This window comes from Prunus mume, linkage group LG4 (assembly GCF_029339155.1).
Source record: "Prunus mume cultivar Tortuosa linkage group LG4, ASM2933915v1, whole genome shotgun sequence".
NCBI classification, from domain to species: Eukaryota; Viridiplantae; Streptophyta; class Magnoliopsida; order Rosales; family Rosaceae; genus Prunus; species Prunus mume.
This window is the reverse complement of record NC_142701.1, coordinates 23,522,134-23,539,284: the sequence shown is the minus strand read 5'-3', so window position 1 is coordinate 23,539,284 and position 17,151 is coordinate 23,522,134. Positions and strand designations below refer to the sequence as shown.

General features: G+C 38.8%; 2 protein-coding genes across 5 annotated transcripts; both read left to right on the top strand.

Annotated features, from left to right (window-relative positions):
- Positions 1–3,697: 3,697 nt before the first annotated feature.
- HSP89.1 (HEAT SHOCK PROTEIN 89.1) lies at positions 3,698–9,236 on the top strand. Its single transcript, XM_008231668.2, has 19 exons — positions 3,698–3,989; positions 4,082–4,270; positions 4,357–4,430; positions 4,670–4,795; positions 4,894–4,987; positions 5,077–5,160; positions 5,335–5,478; positions 5,589–5,702; positions 5,801–5,938; positions 6,031–6,135; positions 6,510–6,650; positions 6,749–6,841; positions 6,931–7,008; positions 7,243–7,497; positions 7,589–7,691; positions 7,803–7,977; positions 8,070–8,175; positions 8,275–8,364; positions 8,694–9,236. The coding sequence occupies exons 1-19, from the start codon at positions 3,882–3,884 to the stop codon at positions 8,916–8,918; spliced, it is 2,442 nt and encodes an 813-aa protein (XP_008229890.2). The 5' UTR covers positions 3,698–3,881; the 3' UTR covers positions 8,919–9,236.
- An 835-nt stretch (positions 9,237–10,071) lies between these two features.
- On the top strand, positions 10,072–13,216 carry LOC103329232 (OBERON-like protein). 4 transcript variants are annotated; one of them, XM_089050117.1, is made up of 4 exons: positions 10,260–10,342; positions 10,442–10,530; positions 11,092–12,244; positions 12,465–13,216. In XM_089050117.1, the coding sequence occupies exons 3-4, from the start codon at positions 11,110–11,112 to the stop codon at positions 13,082–13,084; spliced, it is 1,755 nt and encodes a 584-aa protein (XP_088906243.1). In that variant the 5' UTR covers positions 10,260–10,342; positions 10,442–10,530; positions 11,092–11,109; the 3' UTR covers positions 13,085–13,216. The 4 variants fall into 4 exon arrangements, with proteins under 4 accessions (XP_008229887.1, XP_008229888.1, XP_088906243.1 ...); XM_008231665.3 differs by lacking the exons at positions 10,260–10,342; positions 10,442–10,530 and adding an exon at positions 10,072–10,196 and having other exon boundaries at positions 11,086–12,244; XM_008231666.2 differs by lacking the exons at positions 10,260–10,342; positions 10,442–10,530 and adding an exon at positions 10,077–10,196.
- The last annotated feature ends 3,935 nt before the right edge of the window (positions 13,217–17,151 follow it).

Below are 17,151 nucleotides of genomic sequence, written 5' to 3'. Positions count from 1 at the left end.
TGAAATCTTTCTTCCTCTAATGAACGAATAAAAACTTATAGTTCATGAAAGGATGAAATTAAAATTAGTTTAAAGATGGGGTTGAAGCTATAGATAAATGGATAAAAAAAGTCAGTTTTCTTTTTTGGGTAAATAATGAATATATTGAACCAGGGTTGGGGAAATTCCCATATCAAGAAGAAACTAAAGAGAAACCCATATGAACCACAAGGTGTGGTGCGGTGCAGTTGGTAAAGTGTCACCTCTAGTTGGGCGAGCTACCTAGTGCCTCATTGGCAGAGGTTAGAAACTCGTTGGAAGACTTTGTGGCGGGAAAGCGAATTCCCAATTAATCTCATCCTTCGAGTGTGGGGACACCTCATGATATTTACCAAAAAAAAAGAAAAAAAGAAAAAAATCTATATATAACTAAGAGACGTGAGTTTCCATGCATTTCAGTAAATATAACAAAATAGTTTTGAACTTTTGAAGATCCTAGTTTCATAAGACATATTGATATACTTGTCTAATGGTATCATTTTCTCCATAAAAAAAATCAATAATAAATAAATGATATTCTCCTACCACTGGTTTTTGGGTTCAAGTGCTTGGTTTTCAAGGAAGAAAACAAAGGGGGGCCATCCACTACCAGAAAGGTTTTTGCTTTTGTTGATTGATTCTTGACAGAATCTCTGGGTTGCTTGGACCCCCACATGGCCTCCATTATATGACTTGCTCTTTGTCACGCATGAGCAATTATTGGCTCTTTGGTCAGTGTACCATTTTGTAGTTATACTCAATCATTTCATACAAAAACCATTATCATTTCCACTCTGCAAGCATCTCTCAACTTTGTTATTTTCTTTTCTTTTCTTGTTGCTGCAAAACCATTCTGAGTTTTTGTTCTTGGGTTTTATAAAAAAATTAAATATTTTTTTTAAAAAAAAATAATAGTAGAAGCCTGATTCAACTGGTTTGATCACTTTCCACCCAAAAAAAAAAAATCAAGGCCTTGCTCAGCACCAATATTGCCCTTTTTCTCTGCTGCCATAGGCCAACCACCAGTTTCAAACAAAACAACTCCAAATCTGAGTATAAATGCTAAAAGGGCTCTGTTGTATTCTGCATATATTCTCTGTTTCCTTCCTCATTTCATGCAAACCTATCCTATCTCGTAGACCCCAAAAACAAGCAACAATACGAATGGTAGGTCTTAGTTTTGGTGTGTAAATTGACCACAAAACTTAAAGATGTAAATGACAAACAGAAATGTAGCCTCTGGTTTAGAGAGGTTTTATTATATTTCTAATGCCAGCCCTTCTTCAGCTGCATATACAAAGTGCATGAAAAATGCAGGGCAAGGAAGGATGCCTTTGTATTTTTTTCCATGTGCGAAGGGTCCCCATAAAAAACATCAGTACTTCAAATATATTCCTTCTGATCTTTGTCTTTTCTATGCATCCCCATCTTCAATTCTTTAACTTCATTTTCAAAAGGCCAAGACTTTGAAGGCCAGGTTTCATAGCAGGTACAAAAAAGAATCAATATTCCCCAAAAGGCCACATAAAGATAAATCAGAGTCATCGATGCCAACAGTGTCTTCAAAGACAACAAGACACAAAGCATGACCTAACATTTGATGCTTCCAAACTCCATTCCAACTGCTACTTCCATTTTCATTTTGGACTGTTTTTCTTGCACTCTTGCTTTTTCAAAAAGTGCTTTTGCCTACCCATCCACCAACCCAGCCTTCTCTAGACTAGCCTTTAAATCTTTCCCTTTGGATTTTTGTTGCACAGCAGCCGATTCTTATTTATATTACATCATCCAAAATAAACTACAAAAACCCAATTTGCACATTTTAATGCCAAACAGAACACAACCCTTGTGCTATATAAACACATCCAATGCATTTTGCCCCTTCAGCACCAAATATAGCAAAAAAACAACAAAAACACCACCAACCCTTCAAGGCTTCAAAGTTCATCGAACTCTGTTTTCAATGGGTAGGGAAAGTTCTGATCCCACTGTGGTTAGTTCCTCCATTGCTCTCTTACAAGAGAGGTTCAGACAGTTGCAGAAAGTGAAGGAGAGGAGGGAGGAGCAGCAGCTTCTGAAGATGTTATCTGAGACTGATCATCATCATCAAAGGGTTGGCACAATAAGGCATTTTGAGCCCGCAAAATTCTCTATCCAATCCGATATGGCCAGGCCAAGCTCTCCTGCAGATCACTCACTCTCTCTGGGACTTAATTTGCAGACTAGACAAGTTGATCATTGTGCCATGAAGACACAGCCTTCCACAATCTCATGGCCCAACAATACAACAGCTGCCTCAGCAGCAAGTGCTTCAAAAAGTTTTGACAATTCAGACCTTGACACCTCTCTTCATCTGTAGACAAATCCTGGGTTCACTTTCTTTGTGGCTTCTCCATGTTTCCCTTTTTTGTATGTAATATTAGAAGAGTATGTAACTAATATAACTAATGTTTATTCATCTGAAATAATGAGATAAATAAAAGAAGAAATGGAGCAGCAATATTCTAGCTGCTCTTCTCTTCAATTTTTGGCCCTTTTGTTGGTTTTGCTTAACAACATTAACAAATCATGGGGGCTATAGAGAGATTCACAATCAAGAAAAATGGATTGGGAGGTGATGGGTTTCTTTTGTTCTGTTAAAAAAAAAAATTAATAAGCACAACTTCTGAAGATTCATATCAACATATATATGTTCTTTTCTTATATTGATTTTGAGTTTGTGAAGACTGATGGTGATGAACAAAAAAGTCAGCAAGGCCTGCTAGATTCCTCATAAACTTACCATGCAGATGTACTCAGTTAGAAATTCCTAGCACCACTGATTGTTTATGCTTTCAATGGATTACTTTCGGAGCAAATACTTGGAACCAGATATTAATATTAGAGTTCTAGCTCTTGCTAGTGTATTTTTAATGAACCTTTCCTACAATAAGCAAATTCTCATAGCAACATGGTCAGATATTTTAGGAAAATTAAGTGCTAATAAATGGAAATCTCCTGATAACCAAGTTGTGAAGGTTAATTTCATGTATATGTTAAGAATAGGAATAGCCTTTGAGAAAGAGAAATTAATCAAGGCATAGTGAAATTTCTATTTTTTTATATTGGAAGTTATCATACTTTAACCTATTCCAAAAGCCAATAGGCTTTAGCCCAGTAGAAAATGGATTTCACTTGTAAACTGGTGGTCTCAGGTTCAAACCCTTATAGCACATTGGCATTGTGCGTGCCATATATGGCTCTCTCCCTACTATCGCTTGTATTAAAAATAAATAAACATATTCGAAAAGAAAGCAACTATTATTGAGTCTAACTAGGCCGAGAACAGTTGTTATTACTGAGGTGCTCCCTCATATTACTGAGATTTTAGCTGATGATGCTTGTATTTTGGCTAGGCCTAAAATGTTTGCTATTTATTTTTTTAAAGTAATAATCTAAATTACACTAAATTAATTTAATCTACCAGAATGTAAATTCGAACTTGGGGATTCGATATAATTTTTTTTTTCTAAGGGAAATAAAAATCTTCAGTCACAAATGGTTGGCCCAAACTGATCTGCAATCTGGGCAGGGTATTAGCTGAGACTGAATGAGTTATTGGGCTCATATCAAAAGCTCCTACAAACCTAACCACTCAAAATACACAATAATAGAAAAAATTTAGTTTCATCATTTTCTTGAAGTACCAAATTGCCCTTATCGTCTCCAGAACCTTCCCAAACCCCCTCTCCGGGTCTCTCTATCAGAAACCCTTACTAAAACCCTAACACCTCTCTCCACTCTTCATCCCTCTGTCAGTCACAACTCATTGCTCTCTCTCCATCGCTTGGTCTGCGCCATCCATCTATCTATCTCAAACCAATATGCATAGGCTTCCTCGACGCTCCGTCTCCGCTATCCTGCGCCACGGCGCCGCACGTCACCGGACCACCGCGGCTCCAATCTCCTGCTCTTCTACCCACTTGTGTTCGGTGCGTTCTCTATAACTCTTGGGTTTAGCTTTTCACGCTTTGAGAAAATGATTATATATAAAAAGTCTGAATTTTTATGTGTATTTGTGTAGGTGGGAGAAACTGATGCCAAAGTGAAATGGCACTCAGCGTTGGCCTCTGGGAAGTTTAACCCTTGCAAACCCACGGCTCAGTTTGCCTCCAAAAATGGACTGTGCTTTGGCAACCGGTTTGAGTCCACTGCTGCAGCCTCTGATGCATCGGCCGAGCCTCCCGCTGAGAGATTCGAGTACCAAGCTGAGGTAATGTCATTTCACCTGTTGGGTATCTTTTAGATTGATTTTGAGGATCAATGGTTTTGAGAGTGTTGTTTTCTTCATGGATACAGGTCAATCGCCTCATGGACCTCATTGTTAACAGCTTGTACAGTAACAAGGAGGTGTTTCTTAGAGAGCTTATCAGGTACCTATTTAATATATCTGATATTATGTAATATTGATTGTCTTTTCTTTCCTATTGGGTTATGTTGAGAGTCCGAAAATTGCGATTGGACAGGTGGAGCTTGAACTGATCATACATTGGAATTTGAGTTAACAGTACTAAACACACATTGGAATTCAAGAAATAGTTGTTGTGTTTGAATTTAGGTGGCACTAAGTTATTTAGCGTATGATATGTTGACATTATTAATTTTTCTGCAGCAATGCAAGTGATGCCTTGGACAAGCTCAGGTTTCTCAGTGTTACGGAGCCTGATCTTTTGAAGGGTGGAGGTGATCTTGATATCCGTATCCAGACTGATAAAGACAATGGGATCATACATATCATGTAAGCTTAACAAGCTTAACCGGTTTTTACAGTATTTTCTTTCCCTTAATGATTCTTCTTCACCATATCAATGGTGTGGTCTTTCCCTTTGTGTGAAGTGATTCTGGCATTGGTATGACTCGGCAAGAACTTGTTGACTGTCTGGGAACAATTGCACAAAGTGGGACCGCAAAGTTCTCAAAGTTGTTGAAGGTATAATAAGTCTTTGAGATATTATAAATTATTTGAATTTGAGATCCTGCATTGAGGTATTTTATATGCTTACAAATTTGTTTTATCAGGATAGTAAAGATGCGGGTGGTGACAACAATTTGATTGGTCAGTTTGGTGTTGGCTTTTACTCAGCATTCCTTGTTGCTGATCGGGTAAGTTCTTAACCAGAAAACTGTGAGCTCCTATGACTTTAAATCCGTTGCTTTTTTCTTTCAGTCAAGTGGCTGAATATATAATAGTGTTCCTACCCTTTCCATTAAGAGTTGAAACTTGTGTATAGAAATATCTGTACTGCTCGATTGTTATGCATCTCCTGTTGGTTGTAGGTTGTTGTCTCCACAAAGAGCCCAAAATCTGACAAACAATATGTATGGCAAGGAGAGGCAAATGCTAGCTCGTATACAATTCAGGAGGAGACTGACCCTGAGAAGCTTATTCCTAGAGGAACCCGCCTGAGCTTGTATCTCAAGGTCAGTGTAAAACATTTTTGAACTTATAAATAAATAAATAAAACCCTGTATATAATTTGCCTATGACTTTGATCTCCAAGCTAATTCTTTCTCTGTCTGGCTACTCTCAGCGTGATGACAAAGGTTTTGCTGTTCCAGAACGGATACAGAAGCTTGTGAAAAACTATTCACAGTTTGTTTCTTTTCCTATATACACTTGGCAGGAAAAGGGGTACACTAAAGAGGTAAGGGTTTTTTCCCCATCTTCTCAATGCTTCTACTTTTGTCATTGGTTTTGTATGTTGTATGTTCAGGGAAATTATTGGGGACGATTTCATTTCAGGTTGAGGTTGATGAGGATCCAGCTGAATCCAAAAAGGATGGAGAAAATGAGAAAACCGAGGTACAAAAGAAAAAAACGAAGACTGTTGTTGAGAAATACTGGGATTGGGAGCTCGCTAATGAGACACAACCAATATGGGTGAGCCTTAACAGTTTCTTCTTTGTATGTTTACTCTGCTTGTTATGGCAGTAACTTTTTTATGCTCACATCATTCCAATTGATATGTACAGCTTCGCAATCCTAAGGAAGTCACTACGGAGGACTACAATGAGTTCTACAAGAAAACTTTTAATGAATACTTGGATCCACTAGCATCTTCGCACTTCACAACAGAGGTATTTTATGACTATTAAGATCCTCAACAAATGCCACTTGTAGTAGAATTTTGAAGTAAATGTTGCATATTTCTGTATTGTCACATGATGTCTGCTTCTTGAGTTGGATAAAAGTTGTGTGGAGTTGACAATAACTAAGTTAACTATGGGTTTTTTTGTTGTAGAATTTTTAAAATTGCATATTTGTAGTGGCAACTATCATGATGTCTTCTTAAGTTGGGTAACAAATGGGTGTTATCTAAATTTGAATGACAATTGAAAATACAGCATTAGTGCCTGAAGTTAGGATGAAATGTGTAGTTCTGTTTGACAATGTACTCATACTTAATTGCTCATATATTCTGCTTTTAAGTTGAAGAGGTTGCTATTTGCAGGGTGAAGTAGAATTCAGGTCTATTCTGTATGTTCCAGCGGTTGCTCCTAGGGGGAAGGATGACATAGTCAATTCCAAGACAAAAAATATAAGTCTCTATGTGAAAAGGGTGTTCATTTCAGATGATTTTGATGGAGAACTGGTAAACAAAATAAAGACATTTTTACAACAGAGTAATGCATGGTTCTCTTAAATGTAAGCTTATTGGTTCTAATTGCTTTTACATTCCCTTTTGAGTAGTTCCCTCGATACTTGAGCTTCGTCAAAGGTGTTGTGGACTCAAATGATCTTCCACTCAATGTTTCACGTGAAATTCTTCAGGAGAGTCGTATTGTAAGTACATCTAGCACACTGTCGTTTTAACCTTTAGGTTCCAATTAGTTTACTTTAAACAAACTGTTGTTTCTGTGATCTACTTGAAGGTACGGATTATGAGGAAGCGCTTGGTTCGGAAGGCCTTTGATATGATCCTGGGAATATCCATGAGTGAGGACAGAGCAGTATGTTTTTGCTTCTGTTTTCTTATCATCCTTTGTTTTTTGTATGTTTTCAGTCTTGTGGAATTATGATACAAATTTCAACATCTTGGCAATTACTCCTCAGCCATGTCTTGTTCCGGAGTCCTGTAGCTGTGACTCTGAATCCTGATGTTTTCCAACCCCTCTGCTGCTTGGGGTAGCGAATGATATTGCCCCTCTACGTTCTTTAAACACATCCTTTGTTGTTTATTGCAGGATTATGAAAAGTTCTTCGAAAATTTTGGAAAGCATTTGAAACTGGGTTGCATTGAAGATCGTGAAAATCATAAGCGTATTGCTCCATTGCTTAGATTTTTCTCTTCCCAAAGTGAGGATGTGATGATCAGCTTGGATGAATATCTTGAGAACATGAAACCTGAGCAGAAGGGTATCTATTACATTGCTTCTGATAGTGTAGAAAGCGCAAGCAATACACCATTCCTGGAAAAACTTCTTGAGAAGAATCTCGAAGTATGTTTTGCCTCTCAAATAATTTGATGATACTATTTGATTATGCTGTTTTATGTATTTATGGATGATTTTTGTTGTGCTATTCTTGTAGGTGTTGTACTTAGTTGATCCAATTGATGAGGTTGCCATCCAGAACCTGGAATCTTACAAGGATAAGAAATTCCTTGATATTAGCAAGGAAGATCTGGATTTAGGTTAGTTCATTGGAGCCCTTTGAGTTGATCCGATTGACTTGACATTCTTGCTTATTTGATTATGTTTCCTTTGCTAAGGAAATCTGATATGTATGAATGACCTTTCTGCAGGGGATAAGAATGAGGAAAAAGAAAAGGAGATCAAGCAGGAATATGGCCAAACATGTGATTGGATTAAGAAACGTTTGGGTGACAAAGTTGCCAGTGTTCAGATTTCAAACCGTCTTAGCTCGTCACCCTGCGTTCTTGTATCTGGGAAGTTTGGTTGGTCTGCCAACATGGAGAGGTAGAGTCCCTCTGTTGCTGAATACATATGTCAAGAATTCATATTGCAGAACCTGATTGTTATCCTCTAAACTTGTGATTGGACTTTTCCAGGTTGATGAAGGCACAAACTGTTGGTGATACTTCTAGCCTTGAGTTTATGAGAGGCAGGAGGGTGTTTGAGATTAATCCTGAGCACCCAATCATTCAAAACTTGAATGTATGTTTGCACAGAGAAAGCTACTCTCCCCAACTCTCCCAATCTTAAAAGACTTGATGGTATTAGAAAATACAGTAACATTTTAATCCTGGTTTGCAGGCTGCAAGCAAGATCAACCCGGATGATGAAGATGCTATTAGAGCTATTGATCTTTTGTATGATACAGCTTTGGTGTCTAGTGGTTTTACCGTGAGTATTCAAGCTTGCTTCACATCTCTTGTTAAAACTGCTCTTAGGATTATATGATCTATAGCAACCATTCTTCATTGTAACTTGACCATTAAGAAATCCTAGGCCCTGAAATGAAAATGCACTTGACCTTGTGGTTTGGTGAAAATGAGAATTGCTTTTTTGGATTTGAAGGTGCCACTATTTGTTGGTTTGAGACACTAATGCTACAGACAAGTATCACTCTCTAGGAATCTGTTGTAGCCCATGCTAAGGATGATGATTTGCATGCTTATTTGATCAATGTTTGATCTTCTTACACATTCAACTTGTATGTCTTGTTGATGCAGCCTGAGAATCCAGCACAGCTGGGTGGAAAGATATATGAGATGATGGGTTTGGCTCTTTCTGGGAAATGGTCTACACCCGTCGCTGAGGTTCAGCAACCAGGACCCCAGCACCACAACCCAGAGACGTTAGAGGCTGAGGTTCAGCATCCAGGAACCCCACATCACAACACCAAGATATTAGAGGCCGAGGTGGTTGAGCCTGTAGAAGCTGGTACCCAGAAATGAGGAGCAAGAGGCATTTTTCCTTTTTGACACTAAATTCTCTTTCTCATGCACAAAATTCAGTGGGTAGGTCTTTTAGTGGTGCAGTTGATAAATATCTGGACATGAGTGTTTTATATATTTGAGGGAGCTGGTGACCAGAAATAAGAGCACAAAGCAACTTCCATTTTTTGGTACCAAATTTTCTTACAAAATTTCAGTGGTAGGTCTGGCTGGTGGTGTTCATATATGGAGACTAGTGTTATGATATATTTGATGGACGTAGGCTGTTTGGCTGAACTCTATGGGATTACTTAATAATCTTATGGTTATTTTGACTAATTTCTCTTTTTAATTTGTACCTGTTTTAGTTTGTCTTTTATTTAATTAATGTGCAGCATAGGATTGACCTGCTACGTTCACCCCAAGACTGCAGATATTATTTCTATATTACATCATTTTAAATTCCGAACCTCTACATTTAGCCTTAGTGCATTTATACGCGTTTAGAAAAATCTGAACTCTTTAATTGATCTAATGGAATTTAATTATTTCACATGAGCACCATTGTATTAGATTAAAAAGTCTCATTTTGCACCATCACTTACCCATCTATTCCCCCTTCTCTTCTTTAATCGCATCATAATTATCAAAAGCTGGAATTTGATTCCCAAATCAATTCGACATATCTCATATCAATAAATTATCTGTTTTAATGTATTAATTTTGACTTAAATATGGTATATGAATTAGTTCTCATAAAAAAAAATTGGCGCAGAATCCTTAAACATTGGTTCTCATAGATAGTCTGATTCTAATTTATTAATGGTGCAGATTTGCAAGGAATATAATGGGAAACTAATACTCTTATTTTCAAATTTGATCAATCAAAATTATACAAGTATTAAGTGAGATAAATGTTTCCTAAAATATAATTTTAATTTTCCATGTATGCTATGGCATTTGTCAAAGAAACATGGGCAAAAGTCAAGCAGGCCAAGCGGCGAAGTTACCATTTTGACCTCGACAGTACAACGTGTCGTGAACGACGTGACTGGTCAGCAAATAAAAAACAATACAAGAAACGTGCTAAGCCAGTCAATTCCAACCCAAGACCGGCTGAGCCGGTCACTCCCAACGTTAAAAGTCTTCACTTTCCCGGTAAAAACACCGTTGCCGTGTCCCAGGGGCAAAATGGGAAAACCACCTCTTCATAAAAAGTGAATCAAACTTCCCAATCTGTCTCTCCGCGTCTGCTCTCGTCTTCTCTACTGAAGCTGAATTTCTCTCGGGCTTCGTCTGGTAAGCACTCTCTCTCCTCTTCTCTCTTTGTTCCTTCTGTTTGGTCGCTGAGAAAATCGTAGAAAATGAAAGAAATTTTGTTTAGTTGGCATTGAATTTGTTGCTGTTGATCTAAGAATTTAACGAAAAGTCCACACTGAACAAAGGCAAGTATTTATATTAGGATCGGTTCCGTGACCTCTGAATTTGCTGCTTAGCCTTCCAGTTATTCTTGTTGCTTTAATTCTCTCTGTGAAACGAAGCAGGTTAATCACCAAGCGAAGCAGATTCAACGGCATAGTAGACTTATTGTTTTGAAAAGAAAAAATTGGGGTTTTCTATTGTGTGCAAATTGGTAAAGGTCTGCCTTTTTGTTATATGTTTCTGAAATGTTGCTGTTGCTTGAACGTTGTTTCATTTCGTAATTTGGAGATTAGAGGCTTTTCTGAAAATAGCATGCTTAATATTGATAGTCTTACGGCAAGAAAAAGCTTAGATTGGTAGTATTATTTTATTCAATTTCAGTTCTTCGGTTGTGATGATTAATTCTTCGGAATCAGTACGACTGGCAGCTTTTAATAGATGTAGTAGAACCTACATGATATGCTTCTCGTAGCAGTTTGGGTAATCACAGGTATCCAAGCCAGTTTGATGTAACTGAAAATTTGTCAAATCGTCTCACCATGTGCTGTGTTGTTTTTGGGATTTCATCTTAACTGATAGTTGTAGATGTTTGTCTGTGCATACACATGTCTTCTTTTGGGTGCTGAGTGCGTGCTGTTAATTCTCAACAATGAGAAATCTTCAATATTTTTAAACATTCACTTTCAGATCTAATATGCAAAATGTCACGATAGCTTTCAGAAGAGTAAAAATGTTAGGGTACTGGCTGATACTTCTATTTCTGTAGTTGCAGAAGTAGTGGATCTGGTGGATGGGTACATCATCTGGCTCCAATATACACCACCAACCTTCATCAAAGATGCTTCCTCCTCGTCAGCAACCACGAGCTGGGGGACTACAAACCTCCCTTTCCCTTGTCTCTTCAGATCCTCGGCTTTCCCCTGAAGAACCCAGATCAAATTCTGATCACAGGCGTGAGTCCCCTACTGAGAGTGCCAGTTCTCGAGAAACATGGCCTGCTGCTGATGCCATAATGGCAAAGAAGATGGAGAATGGGAAAGCAGAAAATGATTGCCCGGAACAATCAGTCATTCGTCGTCTTTCCAGCGCCGATAAGATATCTCTTCGAGACATTGCAAGAGAGCGAGTTGATATAATCTCTGAAAAGATGCATCACCTACCTGATGAGTTTCAGGAAGAATTAAAGAACAACCTCCGAGTAATCCTTGATGGGAATGGTGGTTCACAGCAGAGAGACGAATTTTTTATCCTGCAGAAGCTTGTTCAAAGTAGAACAGATTTAACAGCGAAGACTTTGATTAGAGCACACAGAGTACAGCTTGAAATCCTTGTTGCAATAAATACCGGGATTCTGGCCTTTTTGCATCCAAATATCAGTCTGTCGCAAACTTCCCTTATTGAAGTTTTCGTGTACAAGAGATGCAGAAATATAGCATGCCAAAACCAGATTCCAGCTGATGATTGTACATGCGAGATATGCACCAAAAGAAATGGTTTCTGCAATCTTTGCATGTGTGTAGTATGTAACAAGTTTGATTTTGAAGTGAACACTTGCCGTTGGGTTGGTTGTGATTTGTGTTCTCATTGGACTCACACTGATTGTGCTATTCGGGATGGACTAATATGCATGGGTGCCTCTGGTAAGAGTGGATCAGGGCCATCCGAAATGCTTTTTAGGTGTCGAGCTTGCAATCGGACATCTGAGCTACTGGGTTGGGTCAAAGATGTTTTTCAACACTGTGCACCTGCCTGGGACCGGGAGGCTCTGACAAGAGAGCTTGATTTTGTTAGTAGAATTTTTCATGGAAGTGACGACCCTCGAGGGCAAAAACTCTTCTGGAAGTGTAAGGAACTCAAAGAAAAGATAGAAAGTGGACTTGCAGAGTCATCAGCAGCTTGCAGAGCAATATTGATGTTTTTCCAAGGTATATATTCAATGTTCATCCTAGGGAAGAACCATGTGTTCTGGTACTTTCAAGTCTACTGGAATAATATTTGTGGTTCATTAGGAGTATTTGAACTCCAACTGTAGATAAATTTTCGTGGAATTTTCGTTTCAATTTTAGTAATCTGCATATTGTGTTACCCTTTTATTATTATTCATTTATCTATATTGTCCTGATTTGAAGTATCTTCTTTATGAAGAGCTTGAGGTAGACTCTCCAAAGAGCCTGGAAAATGGGGAAAGTGGACGGCTGATAGCCCCGCAGGAGGCCTGTAATCGAATTGCTGAAGTGGTGCAAGAGGCCATAAGGAAGATGGAAATGGTGGCCGATGAGAAGATGAGAATGTACAAGAAAGCCCGAATGGCTGTTGAGGCTTGTGACAGGGAACTCCAGGACAAGGCCAGGGAAGTTCAAGAACTAAAGCTGGAGAGGCAAAAAAAGAAGGTACAAATCGAAGAGCTGGAGAAAATTGTGAGGCTCAAACATGCAGAAGCTGATATGTTCCAACTCAAGGCTAATGAGGCAAAACGAGAGGCTGAGAGGCTCCAGAGGATTGCTCTTGCCAAGTCAGATAAATCGGAGGAAGAATATGCCAGCAGCTACTTGAAACAACGATTGAGTGAAGCCGAGGCAGAAAAGCAGTATCTATTTGAGAAGATTAAACTGCAAGAGAGTTCGCGGGCATCCCAGAGCAGCGGTGGTGGTGGTGACCCATCTCAGTTGCTGATGTACTCAAAAATGCATGATATGCTTTACAACGCCCCTCCTAAGGCAGACTGCCTGCCAAACGAACGCCATCCTTTCAGAAAAAATCCTTGAGGAGTGGTTTCTAGTATGTACCGTGTATTATTTTAACTTCAGTAGTAGCAATGTTACTTTCTTTGGTGAACTAGTTTGAATGCGATGACTTTGTTGAATATATGACCTGTGGCCTGTGGGCGTTTTTATCTATCTACTAAGGCTGATAGCTTTTTAACTTTTTCCTCGTGTATAAAAATAAGTATATGTTTTGGTGGTGTTGGTTGAGTGTTTTGGGGTTGATTTATTTGGTACATATCTTTTTATTATGTAAATTTGGCATTCAACATAATGAGGCGCTTTATTATTATTTTCTTCATAACACTAGATACCCCATAAAGGGGGGATTTAACTTATTCGACCATTTATAACTTGAAATTACTACAAAGCTTAATTCATAGCTCAGTGCAGTGTTGGGCTCTTCTTTAGGTCACTAGCTGGAAAAGCCTCCTCGTCTCTCTTCGATGAAACCATGGATTCCGACACGGAGATTGATGGGTAAGGTTTACTGGAACGAACATAAAGTTCTAAACGCCATAGTGGTGCTAATGCCATGACACCTAATTGTAGAGCTGTTACAGACATTTGGAGTGACAATTTTGGCATTGTTTAAGAACAAGCCTGATCTTCTGGAATGGGTGACGCTGATGATCTTGCTGGGGGTGCTTGATGGAACCAGAGATCCATTTGGAAAATGCAGCAAATGCCCGAAATTTAGTGCGGTTGGTATCGATGGCCGAGGATGAATTCTTGGAGATGATGTGGAGTGACTGCAGCTCCTGATAATTCCTGATCATTTGGCATGAAGAAGGTTATATCCATATTTCGCAGCAATTCGGGGGATGCTGCTATGTGTTGACGTGAGTCTCTTAATTAATCAAAGAGATTTACTTCCTTGATTAATTAAGGGATTTATTTTCTTATTTTTATATAGTTGATAAATTATTATATAATTAGGAGATACTTTCTTAATTCTTTACTGTATCTAATTCCTTGTATAACACCCTGTAAACTCTTATATATACCTCTTTATGGAGAAGAATAAAGTTAACCTAATACATTCAAACCATATTCATATTTTAGCATGGTATCAGAGCAATCGATCATCGGTTGTCCCTAAGTTCTCATATCAAATTTTCTTCAAACACAAACCCTAAATCCTCATATCAAATTTCTTCAAACACAAACCCTAAATCCTCATATCAAATTTCTTCACACCCAAACCCTAAATCAAATTCCTCATATTTACAACTTCATATTCAGATCTTCATACTCGAATCCTCATATCCTCTAAACACAAATTTTTTCTCTTATCACAAAACCCTAATAACATCTTTTTCCTATTATTACATCCTTCCGTTGCCATGAATATCGTCTCATCTTCCCAAACCACTGCCTCCACTTCCCCATCCTCCAAAATTGCCACAGCAGGTTCCCACAATTATGTTTTGCATAGTTCTTCAAAGAAACACATCTAGGTCATTGACATCGGAGCCACTGATCACATGACCTTTGATCCTGGACAAATTATCTCTAATACACAGTCTTCTCAATCAGTGGTGTCTAATGTCAATGGTACCCCTCCCCAGAATTGGGGAGGGTTCCCTCTCTCTCTCTGACTCCCTCACTTTGGATTCTGTATTGATTGTTCCATCCTTACATCATAATCTCTTGTCTGTTGCCCAAATTACTATAGCTTTGAATTGCACTGTAATTTTTTGGCCTACTCATTGTGTTTTTCAGGACATTCTTAGCAGCAAGACGATTGGTTGTGGTACTAAGATGGGCAAACTTTACTATCTGGATTGGCATTTGACAGTGAAGCCAGCCTCAATCACACTTACAATAGTGAGGGTACGAGTGTTGAGAAGCAAACTTCTGAAGTATGGTTATGGCATCGCCATCTTGGACATGCTTCGTTTGGATATTTACAGAAGCTATTTCCTTCCTTATTTTCCCAGTTAGATATCTCCAGTTTTACGTGTGACATCTGTGAACTAGCCAAGAGCCATCATGTTCTTTTTCCCTTAAGTTCATATAAAAGTTTGGTTCCCTTTTCTCTTGTTCATTCTGATGTTTAGGGCCCAGCTAAAATTACCACTCCAGGGGGAGCTAGATGGTTTGTCACGTTTATCGATGATTGCATACGTATGACCTGGGTTTCCCTTCTCCAAACAAAATGGGAAGTCAGTTCCAAGTTTCAACAGTTCTATCATATGGTGGAGACACAATTTCATACCAGAATTCAGGTTCTTCAGTCTGACAATGCCGGAGAATTTCTCAACCATGATCTTAATCAGTTCTTACAAGATCATGGCATCATACATCAACGCTCATGCCCTTGCACTCCCCAACATAATGGTGTGGCTGAACGAAAGAATAGACACTTATTGGAAGTGGTTCATGCCTCTCTCTTTAGTGCTAATATGCCTCGGTCCTTTTGGGGAGAAGCCATCCTCTCTGCAGCATACCTTATCAATCGAATTCCCTCTAGTATCCTCAATTTCCAAACCCCCCCTTCAAACACTCTACCACCATATCCAAATACCTCCTCCCAAAAATCTAGAACCACAGATTTTTGGTTGTGTGGTCTTTGTCCACTTACATGATCACCAACGGAGCAAATTGGATCCTCGTGCTGAAAAGTGTGTTTTTATTGATTACACACCTCATCAAAAAGGTTATCGGTATTATAATCCTCCTAATCAGAAGGTCTATACTTTTATGGATGTTGTGTTCCGAGAACACGACATATATTTTTCAGCCGTACAGGAGAAGCATCGCGATGCTAACACTTCTCAAATTTCAAGACTTTTTCCTTCCGAATTGTCACGGACTGAAAACGATCGGTCGCATAATGCAAACGACGATCGCCAAGACTCGCCTAAAACGATCGGTCGCAAGAAGCACACGACCGGTCACCCGAGACTCTGCATGAAAGCGACCGATCGGCCCCTCGGAAATCCAAATCTACTTCAAAACGACTGGTCGCCAAAGGATTGCGACTCATCTCCTGCAATCAAACTCGGAAGGAGAACATTGAAGAGTTTTTGCCCACTCGGAGAATTTTTCAGCTTCAATACCACACCAATTACATTGAAGACGTCATTCAGGTAACATCTTTTCCTAAACCTGATAACATTAATGAAATATCCCATGATAATTTAACTTCAGAAGGCACAAAGCCTGCATATCAGATTCCAAAACGGAATAACCGTGGAAAACCTCCAGTTCACTACTAAGCAGATCTTAATGCAAAAGGGAAATATCTCATCAACAATTATGTATCCATCAGCAGACTATCAGAGTCACGGGTACACTTTGTGAAGTAGTTGGCAAACATATCTGTTCCCAACAGTGTAACTGATGCACTAGAAGACTCAAAATGGAAAGAAGCCATGAATGAAGAAATGCGAGCTCTCCAGAAGAATGGCACATGGGAACTCATGCCATTACCTCATGGAAAGAAGACAGTAGGATGTAGGTGGATTTATACTGTGAAACTCAAAGCAGATGGATCCATTAAAAGATATCAAACTAAATTGGTGGCGAAGAGGTACATACAAAGATATGGGATAAACTACCAAGAGACCTTTGCCCCAGTAGCTAAGATTAAAACAATCAGAGTCCTTCTGTCTCTAGCAGCAAATCTCGATTGGCCATTACATCAGTTTGATGTAAAAAAATATTTTCTTACATGGAGACTTGGAAGAAGAAATATATATAGACTTGCCACCAGGATGTAACTTAGCTCGTGACAAGGAGAATCAAGTTTGCAAGCGCAGAAAGTCATTGTATGGGTTAAAGCAATCCCCTATGGCATGGTTTGGCAGATTCACTAAATTCATGAAGAATTTTGGATATATACAGAGTAATGCAGATCACACTTTGGTCTTGAAGCGTGATGGAAGAAGACTTACATCATTGATTGTTTATGTGGATGACATAGTCGTAACTGGAAACGACACAGGAGAGCAACTAAAACTGCAGAAGTATTTGTCTCAGGAATTTGAGATGAAAGATTTAGGTGATATGAAGTAGCCAGGTCCACAACTGGCATATTTCTGTCTCAAATGAAGTATGTATTA